A 19,391-nucleotide genomic window follows, 5' to 3' on the forward strand; every position below is an offset into this window, starting at 1 on the left:
TTGGCCGGGCTGCCAGCTCTAGGAAGTCTTGGTGGCTCCAAACTTCTTCCATTTAAGAATGATGGAGGCCACTGTGTTCTTGGGGACCTTCAATGACGCAGACAATTTTTGGTACGCTTCCCCAGATCTGTGCCTCGACACAATCCTGTCTCTGAGCTCTACGGACAATTCCTTCAACCTCATGGCTTGGTTTTTGCTCTGACATTCACTGTCAACTGTGGGACCTTATTTAGACAGCTGTGTGCCTTTCCAAATCATGTCCAATCAATTGAATTTACTGGATGCACCTGAGCTCAAATTCAAAGCTCATAGCAAACGGTCTGAATACTTATTTAAATAAGCTATGTTTTTTATTTTTAATCAATTTGCAAACATTTCTTAAAACCTGAAGTCTGTTACAACGCCAAACTGCAGTCAGGTCAAGACCCTGGTGATGCAGATGAGCTTCCCTGAGACGGTTTCTGCAGAATTTCTTCAGTTGTGCAAACCCAGTTTTATCAGCTGTTCGAGTTCATCCCGCAGGTTAAGAAGCCAGATATGGAGTTTCTGGGCTGGCGTGGTTACACGCGGTCTGCGGTTGTGAGGCCGGTTGGACGTAATGCCAAATTCTCTGAAATGACGTTGGAGGTGGCTTATGGTAGAGAAATTAACATTCAATTCTCTGGCAACAGTTCTGGTGGACTTTCATGCCAATTTCACACTCCCTCAAAACTTGAGACATCTGTGGCATTGTGTTGTGTGACAAAACTGCACATTTTAGAGTGGCCTTTTATTGTCCACAGCACAAGATGCACCTGTGTAATGATCATGCCGTTTAATCAGCTTTTTGATATGACACACCTGTCAGCTGGATGGATTATCTTGGCAAAGGAGAAATGCTCACTAACAGGGATGTAAACAAATTTGTGCACAACATTTGAGAGAAATAAGCTTTTTGTGGGTATGGAAAATGTCTGGGATCTTTTATTTCAGCTCATGAAACATGGGACCAACACTTTACATGTTACGTTTATATTTTTGATCAGTATACTTCCTCAACCAAGCAATGCAATTATCTGAACGTCTGCATGGGAGGCATCTATAAGTTCAAATGATCAACCAAGCTCCTTTTTTTTTAGACTCTAACCCTAAAATAACTGGTTACATTGTTTCTCATCTCTGCATCACAACAGTTGGTGAACATTCAAAAGACCAGCATCTGAGAGGGATGTAGTCCTACGACTTTAATATAAATCAAAAAATGCATCTTGCACTTACATTTATAGCAAGATGAGTTGTCAGAAAACATTAAACAAAACCAGGCATACAAAACTCAATACATTCTCCAGATCGCTTCATAGTTGGTTCCTCCTGGTACAGCGCATTGGTTAAAATTAAAACTTAAAGCTCTATAGCTAAACATGAAAGCCTAAAAAAAAACTGCCGAAACATCCACTCTAGGGTTACAAACTAACTCTATCCATGCATGAACACTTGATCAACAGTTCGACACGTGTAATATCCTACACAGGAGTCTTCATCCCTGTGCTACTTTGAGCTTTGGCCTTCTCTTTTTCCAGATGTTTCTGAAAAAAAAAAAAAAAAGGAATTCATTCAGGTTTCAGAGGATATAATTGTTCTTAAGCTGAACACTGTTTGATACCAAGTGAGAGACGTATTGGTGTGTTCTGTGTCAGAGCTTTAAATGACTGCTTAGATATTTTTGGTATATCTGATAATTGACTAAAACATTGTATATCCCGTGTGCCTCAGTTGGTAGAGCATGGTGTTTGCAACGCCAGGGTTGTGGGTTCGATTCCCACGAGGGACCAGTACGGAGAAAAAAAATGTATGAAATGTATGCATTCACTACTGTAAGTCGCTCTGGATAAGAGCGTCTGCTAAATGACTAAAATGTAAATGTATACGTTTACCTTGAGTTTTTGGTAGTGAGATTGACTGCTGCAGTGAACCTTCTTGGCTGTCTCCTCATTGGAATAGAACAGGAAACAGACTCTACAGTAGTACCCCATCTTCACATATTCAACACCTGCAATCAGACATCAGAGTCACTATGATGTTAGGATGTAACGTGTGAAATATACAGTACATATATATATAGTTCTAATGTTTACGTTTTAGACAAGATAAGAAGTTGCCTCACAGAAAAAGATGGTTATTCTATATGTTATTAAAAAAGGTCGTACTAAACACACAGAAATCCCTTTCCCTCTAAAGAGTATTAATCTCAGCATGTCCTTACCCACTGGGTTGTTAGGCTCATAAGGCCCCAGAGGAACCGGGCTGGTTGATGAAAGCTTCCCCTCGGCCTGGGATGGTGTGCTAGCAGTCTCTCCATTCTCCTCAACGCTTCTCACACTCACTATGGAAATGGGCGCCTCGTTTTCCTCCGTTTTTATGTTCTACAGCGTAGAGCAATAGATCGTCAGTTCCTTAAGTTACTACTTTTGGTTGACAAACTAAAACTGCCTCGGGTTACATCCCAAAATGGTGTCAACTTCCCCATCAGATCATCATTGAGGGATTGCTGATGATAACAGCAAACTACGTTTGACCAAAGCCCCATAGGACTGTGAGCCGTATTAACACACTATGTGAATATGGTGCCATTTCAGAACAACCTACACCAGATAAACTTACCATGTCAGTGTCTATTTCGTGTACAGCTGAGTTCTCAGAGGGTTGACCGTATTCCCCCTGGACCACCTCCTCCTCCTTCCTAACCTCTACCTCACTCTGCTCAGTGGGCGCCTCCACCATCTTCTCCTTGTCAGGCTCGTCTGCTGATGAAGATGCCGTCTCCTCTCTGGACTTCTTGACTGGAGGTTCTTCATCCTGTTTGGCTGAGCTTTTGGCTGCTGAGCTCCTATGGGAGCTTGTTTCACTGCCTGATCGCTCCCTCTTCGACGGCCTCTTCTCCTTCTCCTCGGAGTCAGGAGCTGGTGGTCGGTGTCTAGTGTGGGAAAGAGCATTTCATTTCAATTCAACTTTATTGTCCCAGAAGGGCAATTTGGTTTAAGCACATTACATATGTTACATTACATACAGTACAAAGAGAAGTATTTAGTAGTGACAAAAATAACAAGATGAAGTGTACAACGCTCACAGCAAATACACCAACTGTTTAGTTTGACTCACCCGTATTTGAGTTGTTTGTACTTCCTGCTCACGTACACCGTTAGCCGCTTGCCTTCCAATTTAGGGGGCGTGTCCTTGTAGGTTTCAGCCATTCTCTCAGCGTCCTCTCCACGTTCCATCTCAATGAAACACTAGAAATTAAAGAATCAACATACAAAATAAACATGTGATTTATACCGTATGCCACTCATTCACCCCTGAGGCATTCCAAAAAAGCTCTGTAGCTGAAGAGAGAACAAAATATTGAATTAATATTCAATTACCTCGTTGCGAGATCTGTTCAGAAAATAGCGTCTGACTTTGCCGAACGGTTCAGCAATTTTCAGGAGGGAGGCATCAGAGGATTTGAAGTGTGGAATCTGTCCCACGTATACCACTCTCCCACTCTGCAAGAAGAACAGGAACATTACAAAGAAGTTCTACAGTAGAAGGCTGGCAAACGGAATCTTCATGTACGGAGCTCACCTGAATGGTAGCGTATGTCTGTGAATGGTAGATTTTCACAGATTTCCCACACACAGTTGGTGTTACATTCCCACTGTAGAAATTGACCATTGCTTTCGCCTCTTCTTCCGAAGTGAGTTGCAGAAAGGCCTAGATTCACCAACAAAAAACGATGGTTAGATGTTGACGTCCATCATTCTGTTTTTGCTTCACTGTCAAATAAATTAACTAATCAAATCAACCAACTAACTTTACCTCAGGTCTCACGTCAAGCACCAGGTGCTGAACTACTGTACCGAAGGGTTTGGCCAGGGCCAAGATCTCGTTCAGAAAACCATAGGCTCGTTTAAATCCCACAACGTTGACCACTCTCAATCCCCCAATTTTCTTAGAGCTTCCTGCAAAGAGAGAATTACACAACTGTTTACTTTTCCTACAATAGTCGCTGTAGCCTATTTTATGTGGGCCGACACTGTACCAATGGTTTTCAATTCCACAGACGCTGTCATCAATCATCCTAAATTAAATATCATGCTAGAGGTGAAGTTAATGTTGTTTACCTGAAGATGAGTATTTTTCTTTGGATGAGGAGTCCTGTCTCTCCAAGTCCTCGTCCTCTGCCAGCTCATCCAGAGTCACAAAGTCATCCATGTTCTCTGGGAAATCCTGCTCCATGCTGCCCTCCTCCTGTCGGAAAGGAACAACATGTCAACATATAAGTTACATATTCACTACCATTCAAAAGTTTGGGGTCACTTAGAAATGTTCTTGTTTTTGAAAGAAAAGCACATTTTTTACCCATTTAAAATAACATCAAATTGATCAGAAATACAGTGTAGACATTGTTAATGTTGTAAATGACTATCCTAGCTGGAAACGGCTGATTTTTTATGGATTATCTACATAGGCGTACAGAGGCCCATCATTAGCAACCATCACTCCTGTGTTCCAATGGCATGTTGTGTTAGCTAATCCATGTTTATCATTATAAAAGGCTAATTGATCATTAGAAAACCCTTTTGCAATTATGTTAGCACAGCTGAAAACTGTTGTTCTGATTAAAGAAGCAATAAAACTGTCCTTCTTTAGACTAGTTGAGTATCTGGAGCATCAGCATTTGTGGGTTCGATTACAGGCTCAAAATGGCCAGAAACAAAGACCTTTCTTCTGAAACTCGTCAGTCTATTCTTGTTCTGAGAAATGAAGGCTATTCCATGCGAGAAATTGCCAAATTGGCCAGCCTGAGATATGGCTTTTTCTTTGCAACTCTGCCTAGAAGGCCAGCATCCCGGAGTCGCCTCTCCACTGTTGACTTTGAGACAGGTGTTTTGCAGGTACTATTTAATAAAGCTGCACGTTGAGGACTTGTGAGGCGTCTGTTTCTCAAACTAGACATGAATATACTTGTCCTCTTGCTCAGTTGTGCACCGGGGCCTCCCACTCCTCTTTCTATTCTGGTTAGAGCCAGTTTGCGCTGTTCTGTGAAAGGAGTAGTACACAGCGTTGTACGAGATCTTCAGTTTCTTGGCCAGTTTTATTGCTTCTTTAATCAGCACAACAGTTTTCAGCTGTGCTGACATAATTGCAAAAGGGTTTTCTAATGCTCAATTAGCCTTTTAAAATGCTAAACTTGGATTAGCTAACACAACGTGCCATTGGAACACAGGCGTGATGGTTGCTGATAATGGGCCTCTGTACGCCTATGTAGATATTCCATAAAAAATCTGCTGTTTCCAGCTACAATCGTCATTTACAACATTAACAATGTCTACACTGTATTTCTGATCAATTTGATGTTATTTTAAATGGACCAAAAATGTGCTTTTCTTTCAAAAACAAGGACATTTCTAAGTGACCCCAAACTTTTAAACGGTAGTGTATATCAACATATTAGTTACATATACAACATATATGTCAACATATTAGTTACAGATTCTATATATATCTTGAGAAATTGGTTACATATTCTAAATATATGTGGACATATTAGTTAAATATATGTTTACAATATGGACAACAATCAGAAAAGGCAGATAAGTAATTGTGCTCAACAGAACTTAGTCTCAAACTGAACAAAACACAAGAGTAGCGCCAACTTGTAAGCAAGACAAATATAATATTTTCTTGAACTATAAAAGTTTTCTGTTGTTGACCTACCTGATCTGCAGGTAACTGTTCTTCATGCATCTCTGAGCTCTCTGCTGGCCCTGCCGACGGCGAGTCATCCTTGTCCTCGGTCTCTGGCTCATCTGTAGTGGCTTCAGTTTCCATCTGTTCACTCTCAGGCTCTCCCTCTGCTTTCTCCTCTGGACCAGGCACAGTCCCTTCCTCCGAGACCTCTGACCCCTCAGCCTTCTCTGTGACATCACTACTGCTCAGAACCTTGGCAGTGCTCGGAACGTCATCCGAGTCCGGAGCAGGTTCCTTATCCTCCTGCGATTCCAGACTGGTGTTGGCAGCAGTTTCTGGGTCTTCCGTCACGGCTTCAGCATTGTCCGCTGACGGCCCAACATCATGTGAACCCTGGTCTCCCTCCCCTTCGTACTCCTCAGCTTTATCTCCCTCTATCACACCAGCCACCACATCCCCTGATCCCACTCCCTCACCCTCTCTCCCTGACCCCTCTCCCTGTCTCCCTGACCCCTCTCTCCCTGCACCGCCATCCTCTCCTTTTGGTGGTTCCTTCTTGTCCTCTTTGGCTTTGCTGCTAGAAGAAGAGGACGATTTGGTGCTCTTGGAGGAGGAAGATTTGTCTTTGGGCCCAGTACTACTGCTCCTTCTCCTTCTCTTGTCATCCATCATTTTGTTGGAGCGATTACTCACACTGTTACAGACAGACAACAATCAGTCCAGAAAGCTCTGTGAAAAAAAAGGACAACTAAGTCCTCTAACATGATAATGAAGTACTGAATCAATCTTGGAATTCTTACTTTAAGGTCTTGTACTTGGTACAGATGTTTAAGCGGACACTCTTTCCCTGGATGGTCAGCGGATTCAGAGTGTAGTACTTCACCAACATCTCAGCATCCTCTGCAGACCCCAGCTGAACAAAAGCCTTGGAAGACGAATGCTAACGATACATTTTAAGCATTCATGACACATCCAGAAATAAATAAAAAAATACTGAGACTAATATAATACAATTAACATGTGCAATTTAGCAGACGCTTTCATCCATACATTAGTATGATTTTTATACAAACAGAAGAGTAAGACTTTTACCTCTTCAGTTAGAAACAAGTGTTTCTTCACGATGCCGAAGCGCCGCGCGATGGTGAGGAGTTCCTGCTTCTTCTCATTCTCACGCGGCAAGTTGGAGAAGAAGACAACCTGCGATTGGTTCGCTGCCGCTGGCTCTTTGCCTTGTTTCGCCTCCCGGTTGATTCTCTCAGTTCTGCTGTCTTTCTGTATTAAGAAAGAGGACAATATTACGTCTACTGATCTGCATGCATGATCACTGCTTGAATTGAATGGGGGTAGTTAACGGTCAGCGAAGTTAGAAACGCAGCTGAGTGATTTGAAGTATTTCAAATCTACACAGCAGATAGATACAGGCAAAACTAATGAAAATAGATGAATAAGGGCATTCCAATATTACCTGAATCACCATGAGTTCTTTGGACAGATAAAAGGTGATTTGTTTCCCATTCAACACCGCTGGGTTCTGCTGGTAGTAGCTCACCACATCCCTAGCTTCCTTATGAGTCTCCATTTCTAAAAAGGCCTGTGGAGTAGGAATTGACACCATGAACCCTACAGGACCAGTCAGCAGGTGCTCTAATACAATGCCATGTGTTTACTTCTGTTAAATGAGGCAATAAGTACAAGTCAAGTTTTAGGTTATTATTTCTTTTAAACCTAAATCTTCACAGACAGTTACTCTGTTATTCAAAGTAGAGTTCACGTTGATTTCCGTTGTACTGCAATACGTTACTGGTTTATTCCCACCAGGGATGCACGATATATCGGTGAACATATCGGAATCGGCCGGTATTAGATAAAAATGCAAACACCAGTATCGGCCCGATGTCTAGTTTAACGACGATGTGAAAAAACGTTATTAAAGCTGACGTGCATACCTATATAACGTAGGTACATGATGTAATGACGCCACATAAAATTTTGCGCTGTACGTGCAACACAGCATTCCTAACCTAGCCCACAATGTCTGCTGTGTGGATCGAGCAGTCAACACGTCGAACAGTCATTTGAAAGAGTAAGAACATTTCAGCGAGACAACTCAAAGGGGAAATCCATTAACGCCAAGATAATGGAATTCATTGCCCTTGACAATCAACCATTCTCTGTCGTGGTTGATGTTGGCTTTCGCTACTGGTCGAGCACCGGTACACAGTAACGTTACCAAGTGCGTTATTGTTCAGATGTTTCCCTACCGGAGTTAAACAGTAATAGCGTCACTGCTATTAGCTTCACGACATACTATGGAACGCCGGTTGGGTCTTTGCGTGTCAAAAAAGATACGTCAAATAACACTATTTGACAATAACACTATTTGACACGTTAAATAAGCTTTTAATTTGACACGTCAAATAACACAGTTCTATTATAGAATGTTGTGTGTTCTGAATTTGCACGTGCAAGCCAAGTGCCACCACTACTATCAGTAGCACTGACAAAGCTGTACAAAAAAGTCTGCAAACAAGCAAACACCGGCCACGAACGATGTGTTTACAATACCGCGTTAGTAATAAAGCATTATTTTTTTCGACCGCAACTTTTGGGGTAGCTAGCTAGCACCAATACAACCAGCCTGAAAACAATGACCAGTAGAAACTGCAGTCATTTTCCCAATTCTTAGCAATGATTTAGGAATCCTTGTGAGGAAGTTTTAGCTAGGTAGCCACTTGTTGTTTGCCTATTGAAATTGAACTTCAGTTCATGAAAATAAATAGCTAGCCAGCTACATAACCATGCTGCCCAAAGCTAACAATATAGACAGCCAGCGAGCTTCATCTGGCTAGTGAGGCTCGACCGGACCGGGTTCTGTGTTGTGAAGCTAGCCACAATAAGGATTAGGCACAATAGTGGAATTTGCGGTTTGCCTTCAAAAGAAAAGTACCTCTTTGAAAGTGATGCAGAAGGTTACATTTGGTGGAATCATGTCATATTTAGACTAGATAATGTTAAGGTTGGAATGTGAAGCAATGAAATGGGGTATCAGTATACTCTGTGACACCCACAGAACACAATGGTGAAGAGTTTATGCAAATATTAGCGTTGTAGCTCTTATCTCGGGACTGAGACTGTGTGAAATCACCTCCCCAGTCAGCCTATTGTGTGTATTGACATTCATATTGCACTGTATAGCTTTACCTAAGGATTGGGGATCAATAAAATGGGGGTAACAGTCTATTTAATACCCAATATATATTTTCCCAACGTCCTCCTCAGAGTTATCAGACTCCAAAACATCCAAGCAGTGTTGTTTTTCCTCGGGAATAGTGTTCAATACACATAGGTTGACAATAAATGTGGCTCAATTCACAGTTGTTTCAGAGTCCCACAATAAGAGCTACGATGCTAATGTTCTCTGGTTGTCACTGAGTAGACTGATACCCCATGTCATTGATCCGCAATCCATAGGTAAGGCTGTACAGTGAAATAAGTATGTCCCCAATGCAATTCTAAAGTATAATACATCCAGTGTGATTTCAACAGATTTTTGTCAAATTAACAAATTAATGTATTTTGTTGATTTTATATAACATTCCAACCTCGTTTAGCATGATCTATTAAATTATGGCATAATTCTACTATTTGTATTCCCTTGCATCACTGTCAATTACATTATTTTGAAGTCCACTACTGTGGCTAATCCTTATTGTGGCTAGCTTCACATAGATCCGACCACCATTAATCAAATAAGAACTGTCTTATAAATTAGGGTTATTTAAGATGACACCTAGCTATATTGTTAGCTAGCTAACTATATAGCTACTGAAACAGATGTCATTTTGCTATGTTTTTGGGGAAGAACATCCATGAGCTAGCTAGCTTTTTTTTTTACGACCAGCACTGTAGATGCGCCAGACAACTTTACCAGCATCATAGCACATGTATCGATGAATCATTATGACATGAAATACGAGTGATAGTGTAATTAATGTGTAATAACTACATAAAAAAATGAATGAACGAGTTAAATTATTATTGTGACGTACAGTTATTCAGGTCCTGATTGGTCAACGAGCTTATTTGACACGCTATTTGACGTGTATCTGTTTTGATACACAAAGACCCAAACGGCGTTTCATAGAAATCCTGGTTGAGAATGAAACGACTGAACAAATGAACAACCAAACAGCACAGCAAGTAAGTTAAATAAATAGGTTTTGATGATGTTTTACTGGTAAGGGGGACATACGTAAATGCCAGTGTGGTGTGTGTAACCTTTAACTAGGCAAGTCAGTTAAGAACAAATTGTTATTTGCAATGATAGCCTACCCCGGGTAAACACGGGTGGGTCAATTGTGCGCCGCCCTATGGGACTCCCAATCACGGCCGGATGTGATACAGCCAGGATTCGAACCAGGGACTGTAGTGATGCCACTTGCACTGAGATGCAGTGCCTTAGACCGCTGCGTCCATGTGTGTGTTAACTATTTAACTAGAATGATTAAAAGGCCGCTAAAATGTTAAATATGGGTTATCGATATCGTTTTTTTGTTGGCAAGGAAAATATCAGGTATCAGTATCAGCCAAAAATGTCATATCGGTGCATCACTAATTCCGGCTACACAATAAATATTAGGCTACCATTTAGCCATCGCTCATTCAATAGCCAACCATGCTACCATTTAGCCATCGCTCATTCAATAGCCAACCATGCTACCATTTAGCCATCGCTCATTCAATAGCCAACCATGCTACCATTTAGCCATCGCTCATTCAATAGCCAACCATGCTACCATTTAGCCATCGCTCATTCAATAGCCAACCATGCTACCATTTAGCCATCGCTCATTCAATAGCCAACCATGCTCTTAAGTAAATAGACGGGTAGGCTACAGTATTGCTGTGCGATAGGTGTGACATCGTCAAGGCAGGAGACAGAAAAACAACGTATTGATAAAGTAAATATTGAACAACAATTCATATTTTTGTATAGAAGTGTTGGCTGTAGCATTTACTTTAAAATTGTTCAATAGGCCAATAACTCTTACAGAATGCGCAGCCAGTGTTTGGCACCCTCTATAGGCAGCATGCATTTAAGTTTCAAAGCCACTGCAAAACATTCTAAACATTCTGCCCACACCTCTACAGAAATGTGATAATTTGCTATTGCGCTTTAGAAACTGTCATGGTCTTGTTCCAAATTATAGAGCAAACGAGGGCGTTTTTGGTTACCATTAAAAGGTGAATGGAGGTCGTTTTTGTTACCATTAAAAGGAGAATGGAGGGTGTTTTTGTTACCATTAAAAGGTGAATGGAGGGCGTTTCTAGGCAAGGTTGTAACGCTTGATCACGAGTGCAGAACTATAGTATGGCTCTGACATATCAATGGAAAACATGTGTATATGTTGAAATATAGTATGGCTCTGATATATCAATGGAAAACATGTGTATATGTTGAAATATAGTATGGCTCTGATATATCAATGGAAAACATGTGTATATGTTGAAATATAGTATGTCTCTGACATATCAATGGAAAGCATATGTATATGTTGCGTGCGACAGTTTGATAAATCGCAATAATTTGTTGCGCACGCAAATCCTAGAATCTCCACGTACGCCAGAATTTAGTGAGAAATGTATAAATGAGACCTCAGGCACAAAGTGTCGTGCTTTACCTTGTTCTTCAGAACCAGGTGTTCACAGAGAGTTCCAAAGGGTTCGGCCAGGGCTAACAAGGCTTTGTTAGACAGAGGACTCTTCTCATATTTGGCCACCACTACTTTGCTTCTGATCTGATGAGGAGAACAGTTACAAAACAGGTTGAATCCATCACTTTCACACCAAAGACACACCAGTAAATACATTTTGATTTGTGGAGGAGTTACTTGGTCACTGCATTACAGTAAAGAGAATTGTATTTTATCAAGATAATATGACAAATTAAACACATTACCTGCTTAGGTGCCATAGAGTGTTGATGTGGCTTGCCTGATCCAATGTTAGATCCAGCACCACCGCCTAAACGAAATGATAATAACACAGGGCTTTTATATATACGGCTTTTCAAGGACACACAGTCACTTAAATTACAACAGTGGCCAGCTAAACAAAAGCAAACATGGATTGCTAGCTTATTTGGTCTATAGAGTGATTACAGGGTCAGGAAGCCAATATATAATTTGGGTGAACTAGGCCTAGCCCTTCAATGATAATGATAACATGGTAATGAATACAAAAAAAATCACCAGTAAGTGAAAGCAATAAGCATACCTTGGTTGCGTGTGAAAATGCACCCTATTCCCTATATAGTGCACTACTTTTGGCCAGAACCCATTAATAAGGAAGTAGTGCACTACTTTTGGCCAGAACCCATTAATAAGGAAGTAGAGCACTACTTTTGGCCAGAGCCCTATGGGACCCTAATCAAAAGTAGTGCACTAAAAAGGAATAGGGTGCCATTTCAGACACAGACGTAATCTTTCACACAAACACAGCATTACCCCAGCCGGAGCTCATGCGGCCTCCTCCAGCCTGCTGCCCACCGCCCATGGGGATTGGCCCCAGGAGACCGGCTGATTGATTGGTGGTCTCCAGTAGATGAGACCCACCGCTGAAAAGGGACAAACATGAGATTCAGTCTACTATTATTATACAAGACTGATTCATCCACGTATTTAAACGTGCAACTGCACTTCCTGATTTAGCCTCATTTTAGATTTGGTTAATTAAGAAATGGTAGTGGCCATTACTGAATTCAAACGCTAGTTGGTTTCAGGGTGTGGTTTGATGTGGGTGTCTCGTGTGTGTGTGTGTGTGTGTGTGTGTGTGTGTGTGTGTGTGTGTGTGTGTGTGTGTGTGTGTGTGTGTGTGTGTGTGTGTGTGTTCACAGATGGGAAGAGTTAGACAAATTATTTCCACAATTAACTTTAGCAGTCTGGTGTGCGACCGTGGTAAATTTGCTTTGACTTTGGATAGCCTATCTCCATGGCTAGTTATAGACCGTCAATAAATGACACAATGTAAATGAGACAATACTTTCATGTTGCATACCTTTTAGTTCTCATTAAATGCTTTCAATATTTGAGGTTTTTAAGTCATTGAAATTTGGATTTTAACATATAGTCCCATGTACATTGTGTAATTTACTGATGGTCCCCAACTAGCCCATAGGGATATCCAAAGTCAACCCTGATTTACCACAGGCATTAATGATCAGGTGGCGTGCAGCTGCACTCCGAATTGATGATTACTAGTGTGCTGCCAGCTGTGGGCAGGATTAAAACAAAGCCAACTTTCATTTATGTTGTGATGCAGTCACGACTGCAAGTCTCACAAAACTCTGTTTTGGACAAGACTGACTTAATGACCAAAATTATTCTATTTACACTTTGTAGTAAATTTTGACATTCGAATAAATGTTTCACAGTCATATTGATGCCACACAGCCTGTTTTCAAAATGAGAAGTCGTTTTTTTAGGGTAGTTGCTCTTTAACATCAAACCACCTGAAAGGTTCTGGTTTACTGTGTTCTTATGTTCTTTAACCACCTGAAAGGTTCTGGTTTACTGTGTTCTTATGTTCTTTAACCACCTGAAAGGTTCTGGTTTACTGTGTTCTTATGTTCTTTAACCACCTGAAAGGTTCTGGTTTACTGTGTTCTTATGTTCTTTAACCACCTGAAAGGTTCTGGTTTACTGTGTTCTTATGTTCTTTAACCACCTGAAAGGTTCTGGTTTACTGTGTTCTTATGTTCTTTAACCACCTGAAAGGTTCTGGTTTACTGTGTTCTTATGTTCTTTAACCACCTGAAAGGTTCTGGTTTACTGTGTTCTTATGTTCTTTAACCACCTGAAAGGTTCTGGTTTACTGTGTTCTTATGTTCTTTAACCACCTGAAAGGTTCTGGTTTACTGTGTTCTTATGTTCTTTAACCACCTGAAAGGTTCTGGTTTACTGTGTTCTTATGTTCTTTAACCACCTGAAAGGTTCTCGTTTACTGTGTTCTTATGTTCTTTAGAAACTGTTGGGACTAATATTTGCAAACATGTTATAACAACCGGCGTGTGTGTGTGTGAGAATTTTTTATTTAACTAGGCAAGTCAGTTAAGCACAAATTCTTATCTAGAATGACGGCCTACACCGGCCAAACCAGGACGAAGCTGGGCCAATTGTGCGTCGCCCTATAGGACTCCCAATCACGGCCGGTTGTGATACAGCCTGGATTCGAACCAGGGTGTATGTAGTGACGCCTCTAGCACTGAGATGCAGTGCCTTAGACCGCTGCGCCACTCGGGAGCCCAAGAAAGAGAAAGTCAGAAAGAGAGAGCGAGAGTCTGTGTGTGTGTGTGTGTGTGTGTGTGCGCGTGCGGGAGACACACATACCCTCTGCTTGTGGCCATGTGTGGATCCCATTCTGGGTACCTAAAGATCATGGCAGAATATTGGTTAAAAAAAATGGCTGGTGGTAGCACACATTTTTATTATAAGACAAAACTCCAAAAAAGTTCCTTTCTTTTTACAACAGGCACGGGAAAAGATGTACACAGACGTTTCAGTGTGTATCACCTTCTTCGGTGTTTATCTGAACATTAGTGAAAATAACCTCATTGCTAAAAGGCCTATACATAACATAGTGTGTTTGAATAGAACGAGTAACTTACATTTGCAGGAGGAGCCTCTGGTTTTCTGCATGGCGTAATCCATCCGTGTGCTGGTTCCACTCCTGCAGACCAAGACAACCACTGGATGAGTGACTGATTTACTGAATACATACACTGTATACATGAATTGGCTCCCACACCAATTAGAAAGCAAAGGGTGATTAAACTATGGCTCTTCAAAAGGAGAAAGAAGCTGAATAAGTGGAGATATGATGCTAATATAAACTTGTTGAACCATTACTTTTTGTGTACAGTAGGATTGGCTTTCGTCACTTGATAATAAAAAGATAAAATATTTGATCATAAATTCTGGTCTTGAATTGAAAAAGTGTCCGTGTGTGCATGACAGCAGCAATCAAACTGAGATCAGAGTAGACAGTGTGTGTGTGTGGATGGATGAAACAGACAGGTAAAGTGGAAAAGGAATTGGAGTTACTACTCACCATGGTAGAATGCACGTCAAAATCACAAAGCGAGCACACATGGGGAAACATGTGAGGTATAACTCCTAAGAAGTCCTGCACTTTGCCTTGGGACGGGGAACCCATTCGCCTGGTCAAAAAGACACTGTCTGCCGCTGAGGTGGGACCCATGCCCATACCGCTGTAGCGATCATGGGAAAGATCTGAATACCAGCCTGGATCTCTTCCACCACTGCCGTGGCCATAGTCAAGTTCATACCTTCCAGCTGGAGTGTCTTGAATGGAATTGTAGCCCAAGTCTCCTTGCTGAGCGTGGGCCGAAGCTTGGCCCATGGAACCACCCAGTCTTCCAACACGCATGTCATCCCAGTTGTCTCTGCTGGCTCTGTATGGGGGCTCAGAGGAGAGCCCGGACAGGTCCCCTCTAGAGTTGCCTGCCATGCGTCTGTCAGAATCCACCTTCCGGTTCTTAAGCTGCATTATAAGCTGAGGCAAGGACTCCACACTAATGTTTTCTTCTGGGATCTGTGCCAGCACGTCTAGGTCAGCGGGCGACAGGCCCAAGCTGGCAAACAGCTTCATGGAGTTGCCAATGTGGCTGCCACCACGACGGGACAGCTGCGGGTCATGGTCGCCCTCACCACCACCCATACCTGAGGACATGCTGTGCAACTGTCTGGAGGTTGAGCCATGATGGAGGCTTTCTGAACGCTGTTCATTCATGCTGAAGTTGAGGGTCTCAGCAGCAGCCAGGAGCCCGCGTCCCACAGCAAAGCCTTTCTGAGAGGTATCAGATGGAATCTTCTGGGACATGGCCACTCTCAAAATGGCTGACGTGCTCTAAACTAACTCAACGTGAGACTTCACGGTACAAGAACAGAATAAGGAAGCAGTTAAGGGAGGGCCAATTTAAGTCTTTGATCGAAGGGAAGATTCAGTCAATTCAAAAAGAGACAACGACGTGGCAACAAGTCAATGTGGATGAGGAAAAGGAAAACTCTCCTCTTCATCTGATGGAATATTTCTGCAGAAACATAATGGTGAAAGTGTAGGGTGTAAGTTCTTGTCTGCCACCCTACTCCACAGTTAGCATGGGGACATGGAGGTGCAAACAACACTGTCCGCAGCCAGGTTCAGTTAGCCTACAATGTACAGATAGCAAGTGTAGAGAGGAGGGCCCAATTCAAATAGTAGTCAATTGAACTGTGTTCAGAATCAGACTGTTAGGTTTATATGAAAGAAACAGGAAGAATCATTTACAAAGCATTGAAGAGAGACAACTCACAGAAAAGGAGGGAAAAGTACAGCAAAGATTCAGACGTGAATTGACCTCATACGAAAGTAGAGGAAGATACTGTATATCATGAACTGTATGTCATAGCCAGAAGAGAAGATTGATTAACCCAAGTATGATCTTCATAAAACAAGGACAATGCTCACACTTTATCAGATGGCCAACAATAGGCCGAATAGGCCGAGTGGACACAACTTCACATGAATTGAAGAGCTAAAATTTGTAGCTACTAGGTTACAATGAGCAGTGGGGGTTGTGATAAAAAATGAATTTGGATCCAGTCTCTGATCAGGAAAGACTTGGATCAAGCTATAGCAAAGACAAGAGTATAGAGAATGTATCGCAACATTTGCTATCCATCTTAAAAAAACAAGTTGCTAGCTAACACGAGATGCAGCTAACCGCAACAGCTTTCGTCTGTACTGCAGCTGTGCAGCCAAAAACATCTGCACTCAGTGTGTGAATATTTGCTGAATTCTGTCCGTATTAGATATAAAAACGTTGTTTTGAAGATGATAGCAACTAACTAAATGTTAATATGCAACAACAGAACCAACATATTTGATCTGAAAGGCCTCTGGCCTAGTTAGCTTGCTAAGCTAATTTAATGGCGGCATTCAGCTGCATGTTTTCACGATGAGATGTACATTATATGCTACAACAACAACAAAAATTGGAGTTCTATGAAAACAATATATAGTTGTAATTTTGTAACGTTTGTTATTTTCTATTGAAAATGACGTTTTTTCCGTAGTTAAGGAGCTCAGTGTTTATTGTCCTTACCTGCGCGGGGGCGGGGGGGGGGGTGGTGACGCTGTAGCGAGCCAGGGAGTCTGCGCACTAATCACGTGGGAGGGTCACATGATACCTTCAGCATGTAAACAAACATCCCCAGCAGCCATTCTTTACACGATCTGAGGACAGTTCAACTTACACCTCCAGCTTTGAAACTTCACCGGGTAATTTCACCGTTGTGAAATATCGTAGAGATATATGACATTGCTGTGGTCCGTATAAAACAGAAATGAGTGTCCCTACTTGCTGCTTTTAGACTTTATATCGAGTCGTCTTAATAACAAAGGCAGACAACACGTGTCTATAGATAGCTACGCTGTGGTCATACTTAGCATTTTGAACTGTACTGTGTGTTTTCCCCTAGTCGTTGGTTGTTTATTTCTGTGTCTTATTATTACTATGTTCTGAAATATTGTCTTATTCCTGTTTTTGCAGATATAACTAACTTGTCTTGGTTACAGCCAAAATGAAAGACCCAAGTCGCATCAACAACACACCAAGCCTCAGCAACATAGAATTGATCCTACATGGACAGTTCATCAATGATGACAATCCCTTTGCTGAATACATGTGGATGGAGAACGAGGAGGAATTCAACAGACAGGTCCTCTACTTATTCTGTCTATTGATGATGTACTAGATTAGGTAGCTAGTTGATGTAATTTCTCATGCCTACACCACACACAAAGAAATACCTATTTTTGTAATGTATCGTTATTTATTTAATTGATAGTGTTACGAAGAGTTGGGTGTCTAAAGTATTTTGAATGCTTTTTCCACAGATTGAGGAGGAACTGTGGGAGGAGGAGTTTATTGAGCAGTGTTTCCAGGAGATGTTGGAGGAAGAGGAGAACGAATGGTTCATCCCAGCCAGAGATCTCCCTCCAACCCTCGGTCAGCTCCAGGACCAACTAAACCTACTGGTCCTCAGTGACACAGGCATCGCCGACGACCTGGCGGTAAATGTTTCAGAGTTGTTTTGTTTGTCCAGGTTTTATGAAGGTTAAGTCTGTGGAAAGTAGCCATTTTAGTTGGCCTAGTCCCAGTTTCGTGTTAGCCTCGTAAATACCAGACTGATTACCACTGCGTGTATGGAACCATTCATGTAAACGTGCAAGATCAGGTGGCTTGCTAGGCTAGTCTCGTGTGGCCATCCTTCCAAATCTGTTCTCATCAACTCATCAAAAGGCTTTAATATATATATATATAACTAGGCAAGTCAGTTAAGAACAAATTCTTATTTACAATGACGGCCTACCCCGGCCAAACCCGGATGACACTGGGCCAATTGTGCGCCGCCCTATGGGACTCCCAATCACGGCCGGATGTAATACAGACTGAGGCTTGCCTAGTCCCAGATATATATGTGCTATCTTGTTCTAGTTTCAAGTTTTATTAGTCGTATGTACGGGATACACAAGGGAAACACCATCCAATGAAATGCTTACTTGCAGGTTCCTTGTCGACAATGCAACAACAATAAGAAATAATAAAAGATAAGAATACGAACAGAAAGTAAATGGCTCAGTAGAATAGAATAAACATTTTAGCATAAGTATAAAGTATGATTTTTGTCAAGATGGCACAGGCTGGAACACACTGTACAAATAGTCGGCCTATGACATCGCCATTTGTTTGGATTGAATAATCTCTGTAAGCTTTGATGACATTTTCCCTCATGTTTTTTTCTCTTTAGGTTAACAGCAATTTGAACCCTGAAGCGCAAGAATTCGTACCAGGATTGAAGCACTGAGACTAGTCCTCTGATGAACAAGTCATCTGTCCACACTGAAGCCAGCGTAGGAAGATCTGTTTGAGTTTTGTTAATCTGTTGCACTTAATGTGTTGCCAAAGTTTTCCAGCTAGCCCTGCATGTTTAACGTTTTGAATAATGTTGTGTATATAAATCATGTTTTTTTTGTAACTCTTCTGAATGTAAAAACAGCCAGAAGACCTTTTTACTTTTATTTCCTTTTTGAATATTATAGGCCTGTGTTATGTAAGTAGTTCTAACATACCTGCTTTATCAAATAATAATTTTCTGTTCAATCAAAATTAGTGGTTCATTTAAAAATCAAAATACATTTTTCATTAGATCTTGGTTTGCATTATGAATTCCTTTTATTGAAATGCAGATTGTAAATAGTCCGGGTGGCCATTCGATTAATTGTTCAGCAGTCTAATGGCTTGTGGGTAGAAGCTGTTAAGGAGCCTTTTATTTTCATTGCTCCTCTACTTCCTGCCATTATCGTTCAGAGCCTGGTGCTTGATATCCTACTGCCATGTAGATGTTGACCTTAGATTTTTTTTAAATGCACATAAAAAGGAAAACTACTGTATAAAAATGTACCAAAAGTATTGCACAAACATACAAAAAAACCATATATTTTTTTCTTAAAGTATTTGAAAATAAATATTGATGGATGGACTATATATTTGTGATTTCACAAAAAAAATAAACATGGCTCCCTCATAAATGTATACTCTTGAATACCCTGTT

The 19,391-nt window shown here is 41.3% G+C and overlaps 2 protein-coding genes across 4 annotated transcripts; one reads left to right on the plus strand and one right to left on the minus strand.

The window, feature by feature from the left end:
• Window positions 1-941: 941 nt before the first annotated feature.
• On the minus strand, window positions 942-16,856 carry LOC106604140 (uncharacterized). 2 transcript variants are annotated; one of them, XM_014198544.3, is made up of 19 exons: window positions 14,824-16,856; window positions 14,381-14,442; window positions 14,103-14,141; window positions 12,222-12,331; window positions 11,675-11,739; window positions 11,397-11,513; window positions 7,181-7,306; window positions 6,805-6,987; window positions 6,513-6,637; window positions 5,740-6,406; window positions 4,143-4,269; window positions 3,838-3,980; window positions 3,604-3,732; window positions 3,402-3,524; window positions 3,139-3,269; window positions 2,641-2,953; window positions 2,243-2,402; window positions 1,914-2,029; window positions 942-1,565 (listed from the first exon to the last, which is right to left on the minus strand). In XM_014198544.3, the coding sequence occupies exons 1-19, from the start codon at window positions 15,613-15,615 to the stop codon at window positions 1,503-1,505; spliced, it is 3,591 nt and encodes a 1,196-aa protein (XP_014054019.2). In that variant the 5' UTR covers window positions 15,616-16,856; the 3' UTR covers window positions 942-1,502. The 2 variants fall into 2 exon arrangements, with proteins under 2 accessions (XP_014054019.2, XP_014054018.2); XM_014198543.3 differs by having other exon boundaries at window positions 6,513-6,652.
• Window positions 16,857-16,942: 86 nt separating this feature from the next.
• Window positions 16,943-19,372, plus strand: LOC106604141 (polyadenylate-binding protein-interacting protein 2). 2 transcript variants are annotated; one of them, XM_014198545.2, is made up of 4 exons: window positions 16,943-17,055; window positions 17,327-17,495; window positions 17,674-17,850; window positions 18,588-19,372. In XM_014198545.2, the coding sequence occupies exons 2-4, from the start codon at window positions 17,358-17,360 to the stop codon at window positions 18,642-18,644; spliced, it is 372 nt and encodes a 123-aa protein (XP_014054020.1). In that variant the 5' UTR covers window positions 16,943-17,055; window positions 17,327-17,357; the 3' UTR covers window positions 18,645-19,372. The 2 variants fall into 2 exon arrangements, with proteins under 2 accessions (XP_014054020.1, XP_014054021.1); XM_014198546.3 differs by having other exon boundaries at window positions 16,952-17,055; window positions 17,353-17,495.
• The last annotated feature ends 19 nt before the right edge of the window (window positions 19,373-19,391 follow it).

The sequence above is a fragment of the Salmo salar genome, chromosome 05 (genome assembly GCF_965601325.2).
Source record: "Salmo salar chromosome 05, fSalSal1, whole genome shotgun sequence".
In the NCBI taxonomy this organism is placed as follows: Eukaryota; Metazoa; Chordata; class Actinopteri; order Salmoniformes; family Salmonidae; genus Salmo; species Salmo salar.

Coding starts and splice junctions, on each gene's coding strand:
- LOC106604140 (XM_014198543.3), bottom strand. CDS start 15,615: ATGTCCCAGAAGATTCCATCTGATACCTCTCAGAAAGGCTTTGCTGTG. Junction 4,270..5,739: donor AACAGTTACCTGCAGATCAG/GTAGGTCAACAA, acceptor CCTTTCCGACAG/GAGGAGGGCAGCATGGAGCA. Junction 3,270..3,401: donor TGAACAGATCTCGCAACGAG/GTAATTGAATAT, acceptor TTTAATTTCTAG/TGTTTCATTGAGATGGAACG.
- LOC106604141 (XM_014198545.2), top strand. CDS start 17,358: ATGAAAGACCCAAGTCGCATCAACAACACACCAAGCCTCAGCAACATA. Junction 17,496..17,673: donor AGGAGGAATTCAACAGACAG/GTCCTCTACTTA, acceptor CTTTTTCCACAG/ATTGAGGAGGAACTGTGGGA. Junction 17,851..18,587: donor GCATCGCCGACGACCTGGCG/GTAAATGTTTCA, acceptor TTTTCTCTTTAG/GTTAACAGCAATTTGAACCC.